Source organism: Metarhizium brunneum, chromosome 7 (genome assembly GCF_013426205.1).
Source record: "Metarhizium brunneum chromosome 7, complete sequence".
NCBI classification, from domain to species: Eukaryota; Fungi; Ascomycota; class Sordariomycetes; order Hypocreales; family Clavicipitaceae; genus Metarhizium; species Metarhizium brunneum.
The window spans coordinates 2822706-2842132 of NC_089428.1; the positions used below are offsets into that span (position 1 = coordinate 2822706).

At 40.3% G+C, this 19427-nt stretch overlaps 5 protein-coding genes across 5 annotated transcripts; 2 read left to right on the plus strand and 3 right to left on the minus strand.

Moving 5' to 3' along the window:
- Nucleotides 1-93: 93 nt before the first annotated feature.
- On the minus strand, nt 94-2168 carry gloL_7 (Highly reducing polyketide synthase gloL; the record flags this gene model as incomplete). The annotated part of the gene is made up of 5 exons (XM_066131910.1): nt 94-464; nt 575-629; nt 712-824; nt 877-1000; nt 1059-2168. The coding sequence occupies 5 exons, from the start codon at nt 2166-2168 to the stop codon at nt 94-96; spliced, it is 1773 nt and encodes a 590-aa protein (XP_065987975.1).
- Nucleotides 2169-3678: 1510 nt separating this feature from the next.
- TRYP_21 (Trypsin) lies at nt 3679-5024 on the plus strand (the record flags this gene model as incomplete). The annotated part of the gene is made up of 3 exons (XM_014684218.1): nt 3679-3939; nt 4034-4233; nt 4298-5024. The coding sequence occupies 3 exons, from the start codon at nt 3679-3681 to the stop codon at nt 5022-5024; spliced, it is 1188 nt and encodes a 395-aa protein (XP_014539704.1).
- A 2478-nt stretch (nt 5025-7502) lies between these two features.
- On the plus strand, nt 7503-7736 carry G6M90_00g114040 (uncharacterized protein; the record flags this gene model as incomplete). The annotated part of the gene is made up of 1 exon (XM_066131911.1): nt 7503-7736. One exon carries the CDS (start codon nt 7503-7505, stop codon nt 7734-7736), a length of 234 nt encoding a protein of 77 aa, XP_065987945.1.
- Nucleotides 7737-9356: 1620 nt separating this feature from the next.
- On the minus strand, nt 9357-10707 carry G6M90_00g114050 (uncharacterized protein; the record flags this gene model as incomplete). Its single annotated transcript, XM_014684219.1, has 2 exons — nt 9357-10290; nt 10355-10707. 2 exons carry the CDS (start codon nt 10705-10707, stop codon nt 9357-9359), a joined length of 1287 nt encoding a protein of 428 aa, XP_014539705.1.
- A 370-nt stretch (nt 10708-11077) lies between these two features.
- G6M90_00g114060 (uncharacterized protein) lies at nt 11078-14931 on the minus strand (the record flags this gene model as incomplete). Its single annotated transcript, XM_066131912.1, has 4 exons — nt 11078-11421; nt 11480-12740; nt 12818-14866; nt 14923-14931. The coding sequence occupies 4 exons, from the start codon at nt 14929-14931 to the stop codon at nt 11078-11080; spliced, it is 3663 nt and encodes a 1220-aa protein (XP_065987885.1).
- Between the last annotated feature and the right edge of the window lie 4496 nt (nt 14932-19427).

The following is a 19427-nucleotide window of genomic DNA, read 5'->3' on the forward strand; positions in this document are numbered from 1 at the left end:
GCTTCCGGATCGTTTCCCGGAATATAGAATTTGTGTCCAACAGGTCTCTGCCCATTCCAGGCCATTGAGCCCCCTGCCCCGTGAAGACCCAAACTACCTTGGTGCAGCCAGACTGATATTTGATGGTTTGCTTCGTAGAGATGTTAAGACTTGGGCCATCACTGCCAGCCACAGCGAAGGCTCGGTGAGGACGGTGTCCCCGCCTGTTAGCCAGCGTGTAAGCGAGGTCACGCAGCCTGACCTTGCTGTAGCACCCTTAGTAACAGCGCTGTTAGTAAGAGACTCAGCTGTAGGAGCACGGTTGGTGATGGGACCATTAGGAAGAGCGCTGTTCGTAGGCGAATCATTGCCATCAGTACCGTTGGTAGTAAAACTATTATTTGGAATAGGTACCACGGAGGGAACAGTGCCGCTCTTAATAGCACCATGGAAGTTTTTTACACTTTCAGTTCCTTTGCTCATATCTATTTGGAAATTATTAGCCATGGTTGACTGGTGAGACATCAATTAGTTGGGAAATAGCAGGTGGTGTATGGCCTGGCTAGAAAGCCGTCGAATGTGAAGCGCGACTCACGCTGAATACATGCTTGCGATGTGATGCCAAATTGCTTCGGCGATTCGATGATGACCTGTGCAGTCTTAGCTATCTGTACAGTCTGCATGGTGCCTGCTCCGTTACTGCAATGAAGGTACGAGCTACTGCGAACTTACATGTGCATTAACACCCCCTGTACCGAATGAGTTTACACTCACTCTTTCCGCACGTCGTTTAGGCCATGACTCCAGCTCCGTAGGAACATGGAGTTTGCGCTCCTCAAAAGGGACTGTAGGCGGATGAGCATTTTCGTTCCAGGCATACACACATCCATGACTCACTCTTTGGGTTTGGCGTTTCAAAGTTGATGTTCGGCAGTATCGTGCCATGCTCCAGAACCAGAACATTCTTGATCAAACTCGTCAATCCTGCAGCGCCTTCTGAATGACCGACATTGGGTTTGACCTGTGGCATGTTAGTATGTGTAATTTACTACCTCGGTCAGGGGACAATTGTGACGAACTGACGTAATAACGATACCGTCATCGCCGAAGCAATCCGCCACAGCTTGGGCCTCCAACGGATCGCCAACAGGGGTACCTGTGCCATGGCACTCAACTATGGCCGTTTCTGACAAGTCTTTAATGCCAGCGGCAGCGTATATGCGACGTATCAAGGCCGCTTGTGCAAGAGGACTCGGGGTAAGCATACCAGGCGTCCGGCCATCGCTGTTCACTCCAATCCCGCGAATAACTGCCCGGATAGGGTCTTTGTCTCGCAAGGCGTAGGTGAGTTTCTTAACCAGTATCATGTTGACAGCCTCGCCGCGAGCATAACTGTCTGCTTCAGCATCAAACGTCCGGCACTGACCCATCGGCGAGAGTAGTCCCATGTCATTGAGGGCTATCCATGTAGTTGGCGAGAACATCAAGCTAGTGCCTCCCACCAGCGCACTATCGCACTCGCCATTCCGGATTGCGAGACATGCGAGATCAAGGCAAACGAGCGATGACGAACAAGCCGTCTTCACCGTCATGCTGGGGCCGCGTAGGTCAAACTCATACGAGACTCTGTTGCTCATGGCAAAATCCCCGAACCCGGTAGCGCGGTAACCACCCTTGTGCTGCGGCTCTTTGGCATTCACATCAGCCCAGTCCTCTCCAAATTCGCCCACATAGCATCCAACACTGCTACCACGCCACGAAGATATGCCAGCGTTTTCGAAACATTCATATGCTACTTGGAGGAGTTGCCGTTGGGAAGGATCCAGACGCTCCAGCTGCGCCCTGGGTATTGGGAAAACGGTCGTGTCGAACTGCTGGATATCCACGTCTTCCAGGAAGTATCCCCGGTTGATTGGAGTGGTTCCAACGTGACCAAATGAATCGTAAAACCCGTGAATATTTAACCGGTCTTTAGGGGCTTCACAAAGCCCGCTTTTCTTGCGGGAAAGAAGGTTCCAGAAGTCATTTTCATTCCTTACACGCCCGGGGAGGCGCATCGCCATACCAATAATGGCGACTGGTTCGAAAGGCATAGGATCATGGCTATGGTTGTATATTTGGCCGTCGCCGTTGTTTTTCTGCGCTTTTTCATGGGCGACTATCCTATTATTAGGACTATGAACCGCCATATTCAGATTTTGGGTTCGATGTTGCAGGACAAGGCTAGCAAGGCCTTTAACATCGTACGAGATTATTACTGAATTGAGCTATTGCTTCAAGCCCTTTGTCCGAGCCCTTGTCACACACACAAATCAACTGTTTCAGCCTGCATGGAGTCTATAAGAGACGACTGACTCGATTCGCACTCGACACCGTGTACGTAGACACAAGCTTCCATGACACTCGTATGGACCTGCTCCGTGCTCCGTCCTTTGATCCTCCCCGCAAAAATGCGACGCCGACAGCCATGGACCATGAAATCCCAAGCACAGAATATTGGGAACAGACAACTGGGTTTTTTGAGCTGTGCGGAAAGCTAATAAGGCAGCAAACGTAGGCGGTCCAAATAATACCGTCCCATCTGCTATCTCTATACTACACAACGACTTTTTATTGTGCACAAGCGGCTTACGACTTATTGTCCCGGGCAGAGTGGAGATGGTGGTGTTACATTACTAGTTCATACAGCCGGCGTTTTATCAATATTCCCCGAGCCCTTTCAATGTTGACATGGGCCTGACTCTTACACGGGACTGGTCTGACTTTTACTACTTCTAATTCGCCTAAACTTTCGTGACCCGCTGGTACTTCCCCCAAAGGCGGTGTAGCCGGCTGCACTAACAGCAATTGATACTTACACCGTGATCTCCCACTCTGGCATACATTCGCATTCCAGTTGAGATCACAGTCTTGCATTGTGAGCCAATACCATGACCAAATAGGGTAAAATGTGGTGACATAGTTACAAGATAACACTACGCAATAGACCCTGGTTGATTTAAGACTTCAAAGCAATACAACTTGCACCCTCTCTATCATCCTGAGCCAACATTGAATTCCCATTAACTCCTGGTCCTACGAATATGTACTTGCGTACTTTAACCACTACGGCAACAGTAGTGTACACGTATTATTATTCCTGCTATAAAAACTCGAGAAAGCCTATTTGCCTGTCGTCGGGTCAAGGTGGCAATAGATAACTTATTCCGGCTCGCTGCAGACGGTTGATTGTTAGCACCGTTGGTTTAACGGAATCTACAGAGATGTCACGATCAAGGCCAGCCAGCGCATGGCCTAGGTACTTGCAGCGGAGACGGCAGAATCCGAAGCATCAATTGATGTTAACAGGAAACCATGCGGCCAATGAGAAGTGGTAAAAGTCATGCCCGTGTATCGATTGCCTTGTAATAATTGACAGCCCCACGGTTTGGACTCTAGCATAATTTATGCCGTTATCAAGTTCGTTTCGCAAAGGTTCTATATCCACAACACAGCCTCCTGCGCATATACTCTGGATAGGGAAGGAGGCTAATAGTCCCCAGCCATGTTATTTGTCTTGACTGCAGTAAATTTACATATAAGCTTGGTCAAGCTCTCTTGTCAAACGTGTTTTTTGAGGTCCAAAGACAGCAGTCATTTATTCATCGTACGCCAGTAACATTGAATCCTCTTTTCCTGATTTCTGAAATGGTGCTCCAAATGGCTGTTGCAGCCGTCATTGCCATGCTGGCAGCGCAAACGGCGACTGCACTGCCGCTATCAGGAGAAGGGCCTACTGTCAAAATTGTGAATGGACAACCCGCCGCTCCGGGTAAATATCCTTACATTGTTGCTTTATTGCCTAGAGAAGGTGCTCCAAATTTTTGCGGCGGCACGATTATAAATCAGAATACCGTTCTCACAGCCGCTCATTGTTGTCAGGGCATGCCTCAAAATGCCGTGGTTCGCGCTGGATCATATGTAAGTTTTTCTTTATTATAATTACTCCTTGGAAACTACACTCTAGTCCTGTATTTTCTTACAAGATAACTTGTCCCTAATAAATATTATATAGAATCGCTTAAGTGGCGGCAAAATCTCTAGGGTGGTATCTCAAAGTATACACCCTCAGTTTACCCCTGAACCACTTGATAACGATGTTTGCACCTTGAAAATATCACCAAACATCCAAGAAAGCCAGTCAATTAAATATGCCAAGCTTCCGCAGCAGGGCTCCGACCTCGAAGACGGCACCCCAGTAATGGTAGCTGGTTGGTATGTATAGTTGGGAAACATTTCATTTACAGCTCTATTAAGCAAAATTCTGACTTTAGTTTAGGGGCAACTTGGAACAGGACGGTCAATCTCCCGACGATTTGCAAGAAGTCGCGCTTACTACAGTAGGCCGCGCCCAGTGCCAAAATATGATCCAACAACAGGTACCGCAGGCGCAGCCAATCACCCAAAATGTGGTTTGCGCAGGAGCACAGGCCAAGGATGCTTGCAATGGAGACAGTGGCGGCCCGCTTGTTCAAGGCGATACGCTTGTTGGTGTAGTTTCGTATGGCTATGGTTGTGCCAGGCAGGGAGTTCCTGGCGTTTACGCCAGAGTGGGTAACAAAGTTAACTTTATTCAAGGTCAAGGTACCCAGTCGCCTGGTGACGGCGGCGGTGAGGTCGATGATTCTGGTGACACACCGCCTCAAGGCCCGGGAGGACAGCCTAGGCCGCCACCGCCAACTCTACCGACTGGCCCGGGAGGACAGCCCAGGCCGCCATTTCTAGGGCCTGGCTCGCCGCCTATTAATCCGCCACCGCCAACTCTACCGACTGGCCCGGGTGGAGGACAGCCGCCATTTCTAGGGCCTGGCTCGCCGCCTATTTATCCGCCACCGCCAACTCTGCCGACTAGCCCGGGTGGAGGACAGCCGCCATTTACAGGCGGAAACGTGCCGCCAATCTTATCGCCTAGCCTAGAGGGAGTCTCGCCATTCCTGCCGCCTGGATTCCTCGATGGTGCGGAAGAAGTTACGGTAACTACAGCACCAATCTCAGAAATAGCATAGAGCTAGAATTCTGTATTTTACTCATGGGCTGCCCTAATTGCCCTCGTGGAAAATATGTAGCAATTGACTAGACTATATCTGTATTTACCAGTAGCGGACGCAGTGTGCGTGGCCCGTTTTCATCTCGAGGCTAACTGTCTGCAGTAACGAATAGACTTATTGTAAACCCGCATATTAAAGACAACAAAAAAGAACTTCTTTATTTCCCCTCGACGGGAACAAGTTCTAAATCTGGGGATTTTTCATTGTTGCCTGCAAGAACCGTCTCTCGAATTCACCCACACACACGATCGTCCATCACCTGAGACAGCGAACAAAGACTCAATCACGATGCATGCATGCTCAAAGGGCCTAATTGATACCTCTTCTACTGCGGGGAGGATCGACAGCAGTGGCTTAACCAACACGTAGCAGCGCATAGCCTGATGTCAACAAAACACCCCGTAGTATCTGTTGCCATGTTGCTGCATGAATTCCACCCCATCAGTAAAGTTGGCTCAGCCTCTGTGCAATCATTGGATGGCTGCTGAAGTGACTTGAGACACGGCATTTACTTTTCTGCAAAGTGTGCAGAATTTATCCAAGATTTACTTAAGTACAAAGGACATCTCTGACTAGTTACCTGCAGAGGCTATACGTAGGCATCAATGCGGCCCAACACAACCGGTGACGAATGGACTGGGATACATGTGTTCGGCCGGAAGGGGAGAGAGGAAAGAGATGACTACCACCTTTGTAGAAGTACATTTTTCTTAATAGACCAATAATCTTAATAAACCTTAAAAATCTGACGGGGAAGCAAGTCCCGCACACACTCGCCATGCCAAACCTACACTACTACTCGGTAACGCAAGTCAATCGAGCGGCCTGGAAGACGCAGCCTCATTGTGCACCCTGCCCTGGTGGCTTTTAAGGTAGGGTAGAGAACGACCGACAGGAATCTGTCACAGGATACCCGCCCCGACACAAATTTGGCAAGGCGAACAGGACACTTCGCCTCTGTTGTCGCAATAAAGGATGCCAGTGGGTTGTCTTGGAGTGTGACAGGACGCCTTTTGTCTCGGTGGCAGGGCAGGTCTCCTTGTAAGCGGTTGGCTCTCTTTGTGGTCTGGTGAACAACTACATGCTTATCGTCCCAAGGCCCGCTCTGGCATTGATTCATTTGAAGACGTCGTTTGGGATTGGAACCTTGCCTATTTTTCACGCAGTTCAAACGGCATCACAACGGGGCTCGCTCCCGAATACATCTCTAGTGGCCTGGAAACGCTTTTTAAATATGTGAAATATGAGAACAAGACAAAATCCCAGTGACTCCGGGAATGTTAGAAGAATGAGCGATACCAAACGCCTTCGTGTACTGGGCAAGTCGCCTGGTCGCCCACGGTTGTGTACGTTATGGATATCCCATTACTAAGAAGCCCGCGATCCAAATCACAGGCTTACACTAGTAGCCAGTAACTGTTTTTTATCTTGCGTGTGTTTATTCCAAATTTGTTAAAAATTTGTTAAAGAATGGGGACTACTGCTAAGGGTAGAGATAAGCTATGGTTGCGTCCTGCATTTCTGACAGAGAGCCAGGTACGTGTAGTGGAGGTGGCAGAAAAGTCATGCCGGTATGCTCAAAGTGTTATGCTGGTGTAACAATTCCCATTAGCTGTGTCCGTACTCCGTATTATGGGTTGTTAATTTTTGTTAGAGCCGCCATTGGATAACATCGTGTACGAGACTAGTCTTATTGCATGGTGGAGGGATATCGGTGCTGCGCGCTTTCCGCGGCTGTCTTATATAGCAGTTGACTTTCTTACTGTCGCGCTCTTGTCTGCAGAAACTGAGAGTAGCCTTAGTAGTTGTGGGAGGATGGTAACACCACTCAGCACTTTCTCTTTCGATGCAAATTGTGGAGGTCGGAAAGGGAGGGTATAGTGCGATGTAACCGTGCCAAGATAGGGAATTTGTTTTTTTTCCTGGGAGGTAAATTTATATTAGACAAGGAGGGTTAAGAACTTAATATAATAATAATTTAAATAAGAATTAAATTTATAATAATTATAAGTAAATTAGATATAAATAAGTAAAATAATAAAATAAATTAAATAACTATTAACTTTAATATAAAATCCTAATTATATAATTTTATATTAGTAGACTAAGCTTTAATTATTAAGAATAAAATATTAAATACTTAAAAAGAATAGCTTTTTTATAAAATAATTAATTTATAAAAATAAGGCTTATAAGTATAAAAAAAGAATATATTATAAGTCTTTAAATAAGTAAAAAAATATTATTATTTATAAAATATATAATATTAAAGCCCTTTAAGGGTAATCTCTCCGGGCGTAAATAAATTACATTATATTATATTACCTAAAATATTCCCAAGATACTTTGCAAACTTCTACAGACGTTCACGTTCTCATATACCACTCAAACGACGTATCCGTTATCGAAACACCTGTACTACCGCGCCTCGTCACAATGACCGCCGATCCGCTGGAGTCTGACAACCAAATCCTATCAAAGATCAGGAATCTTTACGTTACGCATCCAGACAACGGCCAAAACATCACCTTAAAAGAAGGTGAGCGGACGGAACCAGAACTGGATATGCTCTTACAGGAAGACCGGACTGCGGCTCTTCGTCATCTACTTCTAGAGCGCCTACCCGCTGCCCTATTGCCTACGGTGCAGCTTTTAATTGGCAGCAGCTAGCAACTGTGGCCATTCCGGCTCTGACAATCTTGGGGCAGCGGGCTTCATGTGACTTGACGGTACAAGAGCACGAACAAGGTCGAGTGCGACTTAGATAAAGCGATTGTTCATAAGGAGAAAAGAGAACCCCTAAATGGAACTCTGGCTGAAGCTATGTATATAATGTTCATAAAGTGAGACATTCATTAAACAGGCAGGTCACATGATTCCCTCACATATCACGCATTGCGTCAGCCAAATTGGGCTGTGAACTTGGTCTAGGGCCGCCCGTTTCTTGGATTGATAGAGATGTGAACATCAGTATGAAGCAAGCCTGTGACAAACATAGACAACGTTGTACGGGTGGCCGGAGCCTCGCGCGAAGTACTATATAACAGATCCTCGTTGGCATCTCACATTCTCTGGCATCAATCAGATAGCGGACGCATTGGCGATAATGAGCGAGTGACGTTGATGATGGACTAGATAAGAGGCAAAAGCAAGTATCCCATACGTAAAGAATGAAGTATCAGATGTTCTCATAGCACTGCGCCATTATTATGAAAATAGCGAGCCGAAATTGTCGTAATGATGGGTTGCAAGTGCTTTCAGGCTTCCATAGAGTGAAACCGTGAGGTACCGTCACGAACATAGGATGGTTTGCCTGAAGCTGTGGGTTTTAATAGTCAGACTAATATGATTGGGGCTGCTTATTCTGGCGCATGCCTACAATATGACTTGTACTTGACTCCCTCTAGTGACCACAATGCGGGCACTTATGGCCGTTGGGCTTCGTGCCCTTACAGTAACCACATGTAACGTTGTAGGTAAGATGGAGGACTGAAACCTGGGTAGCATTGACCTCTTTGGCAGCCGTGGTCGAGTTTATAGCGTTGAAGGCTCGAGACACCACGTTTTCGGGACTAGGAGTCGCAATTCGGATAAGACTAGTGGGGTTATGGTGAGAAACGATTGTAGAAAGAAGAAGGCCCGGTCGCCAAGGAGAGGGAATGGTAAGGAATAAATACCCCCTCGAGGTTCAGCTCTTTCCAGTCTCGGAAGACCATGTGAAGATTAGCGGCAGGTAGCTTGTGCTTTCTCGTATCTATACTTGGATTAAATTAACCGCGACTTGTCTCACATAATCATTTGTGCTGGACAGGGGCACGCAGAAGGTTCCGCCGTTGACAGGCTGAGAGCATAGATGGCATGATACAACAAGAGGACTTTGTTCTATTCTTGGTTCATGCAGGATGCTGAGGCAGATGTCTGGTCCTCCCGGCTGCTGGCGGGCTCGTGAGTGATTTAGTTGCATGATGGTATCACGGACTAGAGCCAACACTATCAAGGTGAGCCAATGTGATGCATGCGCAAGCCAGCCTGCTCAGCGTTGGCCCAGTTATCGTTTAATGTGAGCGAGCGTGTACGTGGGGTGTAGATGCGCCGCAAAAGTCGGGGTCTCGGACATGCCCGGTCCCTTCTGCTTTTCACTTTGGCTTGTTTCTATGTGCGTACTTCGTACTAGCTCCCGCACCGTCGGCATACGTCTACTACTCCATCCCGCCGCATCTCATTCGACTACACTTGCCCCGTAGAAACTTTGTAGTCATTATTCATCTAACAGCACATCTGGCTCACTCCTCAGCCCCTGTTCTTAGTTGCGAAAGAGCTGCGAGCAGTGGAATTGAAACACTCAGCAAGAAGCCGACCATATGCATCCAACCATCTGTCATTGACAAACTTCTGATGCGATTTGTATTGGCTCAGGCCCTGAACAACTCGCGCACCATTCGAGAGCATCATGTTCCAGATTTTGCGCTCTGGTGAGTCGGCGCATTCCTCGATTTCCTTGACCATGTCGTTGTACTCCCTGATCAAGGGTTCCGTCCTCTTGATGCGTTCAAGGGCCGCCGGCATGGTTTCGACATGGCCAGGCGGCTCTGGATCCAGTCCCGCCAACACGGGAAACTGAGCCGCAACCTCGTACGGGGCAGCCATGATGCCGTCCAAATCGATAACCCCAACGATGTGAAATTCTTCATCAACAAGAAGATTGTGAGGGCCAAGGTCTCTGTTTGTGAGACAGAAAGGGGCTGCAGGACCGTCGCTAGAATTGCTGTTGCTGCCGCCGAAGCGCTTCATCAAGTCGGTGAAGATGACCGGGAGCGCCAAGGACGCACCGGTCAGGACGTCGGGCGCCGCGTTATTGACGCATACTCGAAGCGCGTGCTCGGCCACGTCGGCAAAGTAGTCCGACGAGTGTGACCAAGGGCCCTTATCCGTCTCGATATCCGGGCCAACGAAGAACTCCTCTGTGGCTGGGTCTTGATACAGGCTTCCGATTCGGTCGAACGTGAAGGTCGCGAGGACGGCTTGGATCATGGCCATTTCCCGCCTGAAGCTCCGGTCCTGTTCCGGAGTGCCGTAGAGGCCGAGGGCACAGTCTTTTGCCAGCCGCATCTCGGACGCCACATTGCCGTGGATGTAATCCATCAAAATATATGGAGCGCCCACATCATTGTCCTGCTCGGTGTTGTAGGAGTGAACCTTGGGTACCGGCACGTCGGTCTTGGCCCTGACCTGAATTTAGATGCTGTACTTGGTACAAGCGGTAGTCATTAGACCGGCACGGCACTTACTTGAGAAACCTCATCCCCGCTACCTCCACTTGCATGATTCTCGCAACGCTCGCAGCCTCTCTGTCAGCAGGCACGTCGGAGATGGGTGGCATTCTGAGTCTGGCGACCCAGCTGACTTGGTCGTCGAAGACGACGCGCCGTACCATGTTGAAGTGACCGACGGAGAATTCATCGCTGGCCTTGCATGGAATTCCATGGCGAACATGTGACGAAATGGAGAGGAGAGCGTCCCATTTGACCGCAGCAACAAACGCGGAGGCTCGTTGATGGAATGCATCGTCCGACTGAGTGGCGTCGGCTCCGATCCAGGAATCGCTCCCTAAAACCGTGGTTGTACCTGAAGCGGCATTCATGACTGCCTCGGACGTTACGCTAGCGACTTGACCAACGGATAATGCTGTCAATTCCAATTGAGGGGATGTGGGTGCATGAACTACTTAGGAAAGTATATCCATGTCTGTTGGGGCCGTCAGTGAGAGAAAACAAGGGTCTGGTCTGGTGGAGACTCTGCCGCCCTATACCGCCTTACTATAAGGGGCACGAGGCTTATTCGGCCAGAAGCGTGCTTGGAAACCAACAAATTGATTGCATTGCAGAGAAGAGAAACTAGAAGCTCTCGAGGAGCCGGCTACTTAGTTAACATTGAATCTATTTGCTATCTCAGAGGTCCGCCCCATCTGCGCCGAGTTCATCGTACCTGCTGGTCTGATCGACTTCCAACATCTACACAGCAATCTTCTTCAGCTTCGCTTCAAACTCGCCGTGCAGCTCGGCAAAAGTCCTCAGCACCCTGAGCAGGCCTTTGTCGCTCATTTCATCCTGATACCAGTCCCCCTCACTATCCTCGTTGAGATTTGGCTTCTCAACGTTGGCCGGGCCATGGACGCTTTTGTCTCCAGTAGAGCTGCTGCTATCAGCCTCCTGTTTCGCAAACATTCTGCCATTGTGCTGCACCCCGAGAGCATCTCTGTCGCTCTGTATATCCACATCGGCCTTACTGGACGGAGGCCTAGACTTGGTCAAGTCGGCAAGACACGCAACAATTGTGTGTAGGATGGTGGCAAAGTCTTGACGGATGTTAGTAGGCTTTTCAAGTATGCCAAACTCGGCACGAGCCCGACATACCTTTCAGACGTGACCAAACCTCGGATGCTTGAATCTTATTCACGTGCTTAATCGTCCCGATATCACCATGCTTGAAGAAATCAAGCAGGTATGCGTTCAGGGGCGGATCCGATTCCTCGAGATAGATTCGCAGGTGCGGCACTATTGCCTCTTCCAGGAATACTCCGGAACGGACGGTGTTGCATAGCTCGGAAATGGTAGAAAATTCGTCACCATGGCCAGAGAGCGCCACGAATGGCGAGCGGACGACAGGTGATGGGGGTATGTCTAATGTTACATCAGACCCAATCCGATGTCGCGTGAGCGGAAGCTTGTCGTCTCCACGGTGCAGATACTGATCGATGTATGATTTGGCATATACCTTGAAAATAGATAGAGTCTCGGCATCATGAGTACTGAGCGCGTCCTTTGCGGCTCTAGGCAACGGCGGGAGAAATACGATGGATGAGGAGCGCTTGATACCGTCGTCGACGAACTCGGTGTCCGAATGCTTGCACAATTGACGCTCGAAAATGTGCGACAGGACAAGCATCAGCGTTACAAGGACACGCTCCGGATTGATATCGATGTCCTTGCACAGCTCGTGGAAGTAACCCTTGCTCAGTAACGCGTGGAATGCCCAGACAGAATTTCCCGTGTAGTGCAAAGACGAGATGCAGTTTGCAAAATTGATAGGAGCACCGTCCGTGTCAAGCAACAACTGTCGGCGAAGGTATTCGATGGAGAAGCGCAGGTGGTGCCTCACTGTTATTCCGGACTCGGGCAAACCGAGATGCAGATGCGGCCGTGAGAAGATGGAATTGATAGTCTGAAGGGCGAATGGCGAGTTATTGGACCCATGGAGAAGCGCCGCCAGTTGAAGGATGAAGGACGTGTTGATGGGATACTGCGTAGTAAGGTCCGGTAGGCGGGAGCTCAGTAACCGAAAAACCTTTGCCGTTGGAATTCCGACAAAGACGACGTTTCCCAGCATGTCGAAGCCGCGACGACCGGCACGCCCAGCAGCCTGGCGGAAGCTCAGCGCCGTTAGGGAAATCGAGTCACCTGCAAATACAACTGTTCTGCAGGGCATGTTGATGCCCAACGCAAGCGTGCCTGTCGCCAAAACCACTCGCAGGAAACCTCTCCGGAAGAGCACTTCAACGATCTGGAGATACTTGGGATTCATGCCCGAGTGGTGTACGCCAACTCCACGCTCCAGTCCACAAACAAGCCACTCCGGCACCTTGCAGCCGCGCAGCTCCGACTGGAATTCGACCAGCTCTGACACGGTCAGCTTGGTGATACCGCGAAATGGAAGCCGTCAATGGGCGCATCCGGATTGAATCCAGCCCATACACTGACGTCGACGTCGGCCAGTTCGCGGGCACGTTCGGCTCGCGAGAGTTTCTCGTCGTCGTCATCATCTTCACCGCGCTTCTTCTTTCTTTTGGGCTCCTTCCGCAGGGTCCTAGCGGCGCGAGAGCGGGCAATCTCCAGCCCTGCCCTGTACTGATGGTAATCAGCCAGCTTGTTTTGCCAGGACGACTTGGACGCCTTCCATGCTGCTTCTCTGTTACCAAGCTCGTCGACGATGGAATGAGCTAGCGTCTCGCACATGATGCGATCGTAGTTAAATACGATACAGGGCAGGGCGCCTTTTACATGCAGGTCAACCAGAACGGGCAGTATCGTAGAGGTAATGCTATCAGGATCGACTTTACGGTGGCTACAGTCTTCGCCACAGCCATGCTTAGTGCTCATAATATCGCGAGCCGCCAGATGCTGGAGGCTTCTGCCGAGATCTCGGCGGACCAGATCAAACGGTGAGCTATCGTCGAGCATCCACTGGCGGAGCACCGCCTTGAGTTCGGCCTCCCAATGAATGATTTCCATCTTCTTGACTAGCTGGGGGAGTATTTCGTCTGGATGCAGCGCATGAGGAAGGCTGTGCTTCTCCGTAGCGTGCTGAGACATAACACGCCAGAGACGCAGACAGTCGCGAGCCTCGAGACTAAGGTCACTTGGAAGTCCTTTCTCCTTGTTGACCAGGCTAGCAACGGGATGCACAAAGGCGAAGGCAAGTGATCCATCAAGGCCAGGGATATAAATGCCAGGAAGAGCAGGTAGTCCAGAGAAGCAAAATTCCTTTGGCGGCACATGGATGAAATTTCGCAGGCTTGAGTATCGATAATGATGCTGAACCGTAACAAGGTCGTTGGCATTGGCTCTTTCGGTCGACGATAGCCAGTCACTTAGCTGACGGGGATTCCCGACGGTAGCAGAGAGAGCAATGATAGGACATGGCGCTTGCAGGAGAAGTTGTTCCCAGACTATGCCGTCCTTGGCCTGACCAATGCAATGGATCTCATCAAAAATAATGCGCCTGATACGCGTGGACCATGAATTCTTCTTTTCCGCATGCGACGGTGTAAGCAGCATATTCTGGAGCATATAAGGGACGGTGACGAGTATTTGACAGCCAGTAGAATTGTTAATGCGGTAGTCTTGCATGTAAATAGCCCAGACTGAGCGCCCTGCATGCTTATAGCTCTTGGAGAAGCGGCCGTGAATCTCGGCTGCAATCTGGTTGACAAGAGCCGTGGTCGGTGCGACGTATGCGAGCACGCCATCGTCATCGGCCTGTAGGACCTTTTCCATGGCGTAAAATGAGATGAATGTTTTCCCAGCAGAAGTTGGTGCTGTTATAAACAGACTTTGGTTCTTGTCAATAGCATCGAGAACGCTTCGCTGCCAGCCATCGGGCTCAAAACGAACGCGCGAGTCTGCCGCCGAGTCAATGGCTCGGTCGAGGTACGGGCCGCAATGCTCAAGTTGGAACTCAATCGGGCCACCGTGAAGTAGAATATACTGGTTTTGAAGAGTCTTTGGGTCAAGGCAGGAAAAGGCCAGTGGTCGCGACGGCGCATTGGCTCTGGCGTCGATTCCAGGGAAGCCAAGTGATTTGACGATGCCTTCGAGCGCTATTGCAACGTTTGGAGTTATACCTGAAGTCACAGTGGACAAGCGATAAGCAGAGTCCCATATTAGAGCGGCAATGCTCATTTGATCGATGGACGTCTTCCCATCGACAATGATACGGAAAAGGCAGTCAACAGTGAAGAGCTGAACCTCGGGGCCTAGCTCATCAGCCTTGTTCAAGCTCTGGAGATATTGGAGGCCGAGGTTGTAACGGGATATCAGGTCTTCTTCAGTCAGAAACTCTTTGCACTTGGCTCTCCAAAAATTGGTCTTGATATCGCTCTTTGGCTTCATAGCAATAGCCTTGATTTCCGCAGCAGCTTCTAGTGCGGCGAGCTTGCCGCCCTTTTTATTGCCTGGTCTTTTGCTTCGGTTTGAAGACACATTAGCAGGCTTTTGTTGCTTGGCTGGCTCGAGAGTGTCCGACTTCAGATTTTGGCTGAAGGAGCCAGTAACAATGATCTGGGGCTCCAGGATCTTACCGGAGGCATTGGTTAGACTGGCAGTATACACTTGGATTTCCTTCTAGAGATTTTGATTTTGAGTAAGGGCATGTTTCTTCGCTTCTTGCTCGAGCCGGACAGGTAATCCTAACACTAATACGCCGACTATATTGACTTACTATAGTGGAAACCCTTACCTAGAAAATTAACCTATAAAAACTAGGTAAAGTTAATATAATTAAAAAGATAATATTAATATAATTAAAAGAAATATTTATATAAAAAGCTAAAAAATATAATTAAAAAAATAAGATATATTTATTATATTTAAGATATTTAATAAGAATTTTATTAAGGTTTTTAAATAATAATTTAATAATAATAAAAGTATTTAAAATTTATTATTAAAAACTTAAATAAATAAATAATAAAATAATACAAAAAGCTAAAATAAAAATAATAAAAATAATTAAATTTTATTATTTAAATAATAAAAATAATTAAATTTTATTATTTAAATAATTTAAAATATAATATTTTTAATTAATATATTATTATATTAAAAAATATATAATATAAAATATATTTATTTATATATAATTTTAAATTTTTATTTATATTTTATAATAAATATAAATAATTATATATTTAAAATAAAATATAAACTTATTTATAATAATATTATTTATTAATTTAAGTAATAAAATAAAAAAGTATTATTTAAAAAATTAAAAATATTTTAAAATTAATTGAAAATTAAAAAAAGTTAAAAAAATATTTATTATTAATTAATAAAACTATAATTTTATATATTAATAACTTAAAAACTAATAATTTATAATATAAAGTTTATAATTATATTATTTATTAAATTAATTATATATAATTATATTATAAAATAAAATATAATTAGGTTAATAATTAAAAAAAAAGTAATAATATTAAGATAAAATTATAAAAATTATATTAATTATTATAAATTAATAAAATTTAATACTAAAAGTTATTTTTTAGCTATATAACTAATAATTAGTTTAAAGTAAAAAGTATAATTAATATTAGATTTAATATTATTAAAAATAAACTAATAACTAATAAAAAAAATAAAAATAAAAATAATAACTAAGCTATTATATTATTAATTATATTAAATAAATAAAATAATATATAAAAGTAATAATATATAAATAATTAAGTAATATAATATATAGAAGTATTAAACCTAAAAAATAAAGCTAATTTATAATTATAATAAGTTAATTAAACTAGATATTTAAAAAAATTAAAAGTAAAAAAATTATAATAATTTATTAAAATTTTAGCTAAAAATAAAATATTATTATAATATATAAGTAAATAATATTATAATTTATTAAATAAAATATATAAAATATATTAGTTATATTAAATTAAATTATTAGCTATATTTAAAATTAATTAATATAAAATATTTATATAAGCTAAGTAATTATTTAAATTATAAATAAAAGTAGATTTATAAGTATAATATAAAAGTATAATATATAAAATTATTTAGGTTATTTATTAGACTAAATAATAGCTATAAAAGGAAAAGCTATTATATACTATAATAAGCACTTAAACTTAATATTAAAAAGGGTTTATTAAGGTATATTATTAATATTAAGCTATATAAAAATATTAAGTAATATTAATAGCTAAAAAAAATTATAAAAAGTAAGGTATAAGTAATATTAATAATAATAATAATAATAATACTAATAAAAATATTAATAAATAAATTAAGAAAAGCTAGAATTTATATTATAGTATATATTTATAATTTATTATAATTATATTAGATTATTTATTAAGTAATTATTAATATAATAATATATTAATTAATATATTAGCTATAATAAGTATTTAAAATAATAATAAATAACAAAATATATTAGATTATATACTTATATTATTAGCTATTATTAAGGTAATATAAATTATTATATTATATTATATATATATTAAGTAATTGTTACGACCTAGTCACAAGTTGCAGTGTAGATCACAGGTTAGGCCGGCTATATAAGCTATAAGATAGTATAAGTATAGCAGGTAATAAATTAATAATTAAAATAAGCTACTAATAAGAGAGAGTTTATTAATTATTTAATAAACTTTAAATAAACTAATAATATATATATAATTATAGTTTATTAAGACTTTAATAAATAATAAGTAAATATTATAATATATAAAAACCCTTAAATTTACTTTATAAATAAACTTTAGTTTCTTAGCTTTTAATATAAATTATTATATTAAATAAGCTTTACTTATAATTTTTTAACTCTAATTACTTAATTATAATTTATAACTTATTATTAATATAATAACTAATTACTTAGATTAATTACCTTAATTATTTTATTAATATAAATTATAATTAATTTATTTTTTAGGAATTTTAGCTATTATATATTAAAAGCTTTTATTTAAATAATTATTATATTACTTTAAGTAATATTTAATAATTATTAAAATAATACTTATAATACTTATTTTATTTAAGGTAATTATATTATTAATATCTTAGAAATTTTAAAGCTTTAAACTTTAAAACTTTATAATTAAACTTATATAATTATATTAATAAGTTAAGTAATTTAGCTTTAAATATTAAATACTTATATTAAAATAAAAAAACTTAAGAGAAATTATTAAGCTTAAAGTACTAAAACTTTATAATAATAACCTAAAAATACTTTAAAAATTCTTAACTTAATTTAAAATATATTATTAATTCTACTTAAATAAATTAATTAATATATAAGTAAAAGTATTATATATTAAAAAATATATAATAAATATTATACTTATATAATTTAAATTAATTATATAAGATTATTTTATTAATATAAAAAATAATTAAAAAAATAAAATAAAAAAAATATTTATTAATTATAAAAAATTTAAAAAAATAATTAAAAAAATATTTAAATTAATTAATAAAATAAGAATTATAATTATTTATATAAATTAACTTAAATAAAAAGAATTTATATTAAATTATATAATATATTTTAAATAAGTTATTTTAGTACTAAACTAAGAAAATAAGCTATTTATATTAGCTTTTTTTAAAGAACTAAAAGAAAAAATTAAAAATAAATTATATAAAAAAAATATATTAAATAATTTCTTAGATTATATAATAATAATAATTTAAATTAATAATAAATAATATTAATAATATATATAAAAGTAATAAAAAAAAAAAACTTAAAACCTTATAAAAAAAAAAAAATAATAAGTAAATTAAAAAAAAAAATAAAAAAAACCTATTATTTATAATTATACTTTTAACTTTAAATAAATAAAGCTTAATATTATTAAAAAAAATAATAAGAAAAAAAAGAAATATTATAATTATAAAAAACTAAGATATTTTATTAATAAATATAAAAAATCTAAGAAAAAATAAAAGTTAATATTAAAAAAAAATAAAAAATAATTTAATATTATTAATTAATAAAAAAATAAAGTTATTAAACTAAAAATAAAATATAAAAATTTTAATTAAACTTTTTATTATAATAATAATTATTATATTTATATAAATAATAAATAAAAAAAAAATAATTTTTAAAAAAATTAAAAAAACTAAGAAAAAAAATTATAAATTTTATAAAAAATAAGTTATAAATAATTAAATAATTAATATAAAAAAAATTAAATAAATAATTAATAAAAAAAAAACTTTTATAATAATAAAATAAAAAAAACTTTATAAATTAAAATTATTAAAATATTTAAATAAAAACTTATATTAAGAAATTTTTAATTAAGTATAATAATAAGTAAAAATAAAAAAAATTTAAAGAAAATAATAATATAAAAAAAAGTAAAATATATAAATTTTTATTTTTTTTAATAAATTAAAAAATAAAATAAAAAAAATAAATATTAATAATAATAATATAATTTTAAATACTTTAAAAGTATTTAAAAATAAATAAAATAAGAAAAAAATACTAATAAAACTAATAATTATATAAAAGTAAGCTATATAATAATATTTTCTTATATTAATAAGAAAATATTTTATAATTTTTATTATTATAATAAATATTATTATAATATTAAAAAACCTAATATTATAATATTTAAAAAGAAAAAAAAAAAATAATTTTAAACTTTTATTAAAATATAAAAACTATATATAATTAATATAAATATTATATATATTTATAATATATTAAGTATATTTTATAATTAAAGTATAATTAAATATATTTTTAATTAAAATAAAAAGATATTTAATTAAAGTATTATATTTTAAATAAAAACTTTTAAAATAAAAAATAAAAATAATTAATAATAATTAAATAATAATTTTAAAACCTAATTTAAATATACTTATTAAATATTAAATTTATATAAATTTTATAAATATATATAAATTTTTTAGGGTTAGGGTTAGGGTTAGGGTTAGGGTTAGGGTTAGGGTTAGGGTTAGGGTTAGGGTTAGGGTTAGGGTTAGGGTTAGGGTTAGGGTTAGGGTTAGGGTTAGGGTTAGGGTT